This window comes from Empidonax traillii, unplaced genomic scaffold (genome assembly GCF_003031625.1).
Source record: "Empidonax traillii isolate 1590-97213 ecotype Southwest subspecies unplaced genomic scaffold, ASM303162v1 scaffold1848:size55499, whole genome shotgun sequence".
In the NCBI taxonomy this organism is placed as follows: domain Eukaryota; kingdom Metazoa; phylum Chordata; class Aves; order Passeriformes; family Tyrannidae; genus Empidonax; species Empidonax traillii.
Window position 1 is genome coordinate 17,333 of NW_020957041.1, and position 3,532 is coordinate 20,864.

Below are 3,532 nucleotides of genomic sequence, written 5' to 3' on the forward strand. Positions count from 1 at the left end.
ACCTGGAGCCCACCCAGGAGCTGCTGGTGCCCACCCCCCGTGCCTTTGTCCCTGTCACCGTTGGCCAACGGCACTTCCTTGTGGCCTCGAGCTTCAAAGGGGCCACCCAGATCTACTGGCACATCACCGTAGAGCTCGGGGCATGAGAGGACATGGGGACATCAGCCACTGTGTCCCCATGGACTGGTCACTTGAGGGATGTGGGGACACCACGTGACATGGACCTGGTCACCTGAGGGACATGGGGACAACAGATGTCCTGAACTTGGTCACCTGGGGGACTTAGGGACACCATGTGACCATGGACCTGGTTACCTGAGGGACATGGGGACATCATCCCCCTCACCATCATGGACCTTGGTGCCACCATCCCCCTGACGTCCCCAAGACCGCTGTCAGCCCAGTGTCACCACTGGCCTCGTGTCCCCTCCTGGTGTCATCATCGCCCTGATGCCCCCAAGGCCACCACCTCACGTTCTCCCCTCCTGGTGACACCATTGCCATGATATCCCCAAGGCCACCATCAACCTGATGTCACGCTGAACTTGTGTCACCTCCTGGTGTCACCATGGTCCTGATGTCCCCTGTCTCCTCCTGGTGCCACCACCAACCAAAATGTCTCCAAAGCCACCTTCAACCTGATGTCACCATTGGCCCAATTTCATTTTCTGATGCCACCAATGCCCCGATGTCCCCAAGGCCACCATCACCGCAATATCACCATTGGCACAATGTCCCCTCCTGGTGCCACCATCAACCCTGTGTCCCCAAGGCCACTGTCACCACAGTGTCACCACTGACCTCATGTCCCCTGCATGTGGCACTCGCCGTCCCCAAGGCCACCATCAACCTGATGTCCTCTCCTGGTGCCACCATCCCCCTGATGCCCCCAAGGCCACTATCACCCCATGTCACCTTGTCCCCTCCACGTGCCACCCCCCAGCACTGTCCCCTGTCCCCATGTCCCCCCTCGATGTCCCCCTACGTGCCATCACCCCCCCCAAGAACCAAATTACCCTTTTTTTTTTTTTTTTACCTTTTTTTATTCATTTTCCCCATTTGTTGGGCTGTTTTGGGGGGGGTTTCACCCCAAAATAAACCCGCCCGTCCCCCCTCCATGTGTTGCTGTACTTGGGGACACTCGAGGACACCTGGGGACACCTCAGCACGTGCTGGTGGCTCCTGTGAAGAGAGGGGAGACTAGGGGGGGTCCCCATTGTCCCCAATGTCCCCTCCAATGTCCCCAGAGCCCCCCCTTTGTCCCCAGGTACTCCAGATGCCCCCAAGGGGGAGAGGACACTCACCTGTCCCAACCAGGTGTGACATCTCGGGGGGAGGTCGTCGGTGGCTGTGGGAGGTGGGCGGGGTCAGGGACACCTCTATGTCCCCAATGTCCCCAGTGCCCCCCTTGTCCCCCCCAGTGTCCCCCCAGTCCTCCCAGTGCCCCCCAGTGTGCCCCTGTCCCACCTGGCCTTGCTCCGGCACTTGCACTTCCCACCTGTCAGGGGACACAACAGGTGACACAGAGAAGGTGACACAGGGACCCCCCGGGTGACACTGGGGACCTCCCCCAGCTGGCAGAGGTGACACTCACTGAGCAGGACGACGAAGCCCAAGACGCACAGGACGGCGGCCACGCCCAGCCCGGCCACGCGCAGGTGATGCCAGTCTGGGGACACACACCTGTCACACCTGGGGACAGCTGGGGACACACCTGGGGGACAGCTGGGGGGACAGCTGGGACACACCTGGGGACACACCTGGGGACAGCTGGGGACACACCTGGGGGACAGCTGGGGGGACAGCTGGGGACAGCTGGGGACAGCTGGGGACACACCTGGGGACAGCTGGGGGGACAGCTGGGACACACCTGAGGACACACCTGGGGACATCCCCATTCCCCCCTACCCCTCCCAGCCCCCCCCAAATTTTTTCCCAGTCCTCCCCAATTCCCTCCCAGTCCCCCCAGACTGGTCCCCACTCACCGTACTGGAAGGGATTGTTGGCATCTGTGGGGAGGGGAAGAGTCAGAGGGACCAGGACTTCCCCACCCCAGTATAAACCAGTATAGGCACCCCCATCCCCGTATAACCCAGTACAGACCCGGTATGGACCTTCCCATTTCAGTATAAACCAGTATGGGCTCCCCCCAACCCAGTATGAGCCCCCCACAGCAGTGTGAGCCCTCATCCCAGTATAAACCAGTACGGATCCCTTACATCCCAGCATAACTCAGTACGGCCTCCCCATCCCACTATAAACCAGTATGGCCCCCCCATCCCACTATAACCCAGTATGAACCCCACCTCCACTCCCAGTATGACCCTCCCCACTCCCAGTATGACCCCACCCCACTCCCAGTACACACACCCACCCCCCAGTTGGCCCCAGTTTGTCCCAGTCACTCACCAGTGTGGGGGTTCCCTCTCACCATGGACAGAACTGGGACAGGGAGGGGAACAGTTTGGGGGGGATCAATGGTCCCAGTTCCTCCCAGTTCAAAATAAACCAGTTCCCTACCCAGTTACTCCCAGTCCTCCCCAATTCCCTCCCAGTTGCTCCCAATCCCCTCCCAGTATATCCCAGTCCCCCCCCCAATTCCCCCCAGAATATCCCAGTCCCCTCAGTTCCTTCCCATTTGCTCCCAGTTCCTTCTCAGTCCTCCCCAATTCCCTCCCAGTTGCTCCCAGTCCCCACTCAGTCCTCCCCCAGTGCCTCCCAGTTCCCTCCCAATCCCCTCCCAGTATATATATCCCAGTTCCTCCTCAACTGCTCCCAGTCCCCTCCAGTTCCCCCTAGTCCTCCCCCAGTCCCTCCTAGTTTCCCCCCAGTCCCTCCCAGTACCTCCCAGTAGCACCAGCACCCTCAGGCTTTCCTGCTCCATCTCGTGACTTTTGACCCCTGGGGGGAGGGGAAGATTCCAGGGGGTCCCGAAAAACCGGGAAAGGGGGGGGGGGGGGCCGCCCCCCCCCCCCCGGGAATCCCGGGCGTCCGGGTGGGGGAGGGGTGGGTGAGTCACTGGGATTCCTGAGCAGGGCGGGACTGGGAGGGAAGGGGGGGGTTACTGGGGGGATTGGAAGGAACTGTGAGCGACTGGGGGGGACTGGGAGGGGATGGGGGCGATTTGGGGGGACTGGAGGGGATTTGGAGGCACTGGGAGGGACTGGAGGGGATTTGGGGGAACTGGAGGGTTACTGGGTGCCCAATTTGCGGGGGACTGGGAACAACTGGAGGGACTAGGGGGGACTCGAGGGAGAGTGGGAGCCACTGGGGAGCACTGGGAGGGACTGGGGGGACTGGAAGGGGACTAGGAGCAACTGCAGGGGGACTGGGAGCAACTGGGGGGTCTGGAAGGGGATTAGGAGCAACTGGGGGGACTGGAGGGTGACTGGGAGGTAACTGGGACAGACTGGAGTGAACGAGGGGTTAACTGGGAGGGACTGGAGGGTAACTGGGAAGGTCTGAGGGGGGACTGCGGGGGTCACTCACCTTCCCAGAGCAGCCACAGGTAAAACTGGGGGGTGAGACCTGG

At 61.4% G+C, this 3,532-nt stretch overlaps 1 protein-coding gene across 1 annotated transcript; it reads right to left on the bottom strand.

Moving 5' to 3' along the window:
- Positions 1-1,040: 1,040 nt before the first annotated feature.
- On the bottom strand, positions 1,041-3,532 carry LOC114071111 (FXYD domain-containing ion transport regulator 3-like). The gene is made up of 8 exons (XM_027908804.1): positions 3,490-3,532; positions 2,845-2,901; positions 2,410-2,442; positions 1,986-2,009; positions 1,595-1,669; positions 1,468-1,498; positions 1,305-1,348; positions 1,041-1,182 (listed from the first exon to the last, which is right to left on the bottom strand). Exons 2-8 carry the CDS (start codon positions 2,882-2,884, stop codon positions 1,163-1,165), a joined length of 267 nt encoding a protein of 88 aa, XP_027764605.1. The 5' UTR covers positions 2,885-2,901; positions 3,490-3,532; the 3' UTR covers positions 1,041-1,162.

Coding starts and splice junctions, on each gene's coding strand:
- LOC114071111 (XM_027908804.1), bottom strand. CDS start 2,884: ATGGAGCAGGAAAGCCTGAGGGTGCTGGTGCTACTGGGAG. Junction 2,443..2,844: donor GGTGCTGGTGCTACTGGGAG/GTACTGGGAGGG, acceptor TCCCTGTCCCAG/TTCTGTCCATGGTGAGAGGG. Junction 1,183..1,304: donor GTCACACCTGGTTGGGACAG/GTGAGTGTCCTC, acceptor CTCTCTTCACAG/GAGCCACCAGCACGTGCTGA.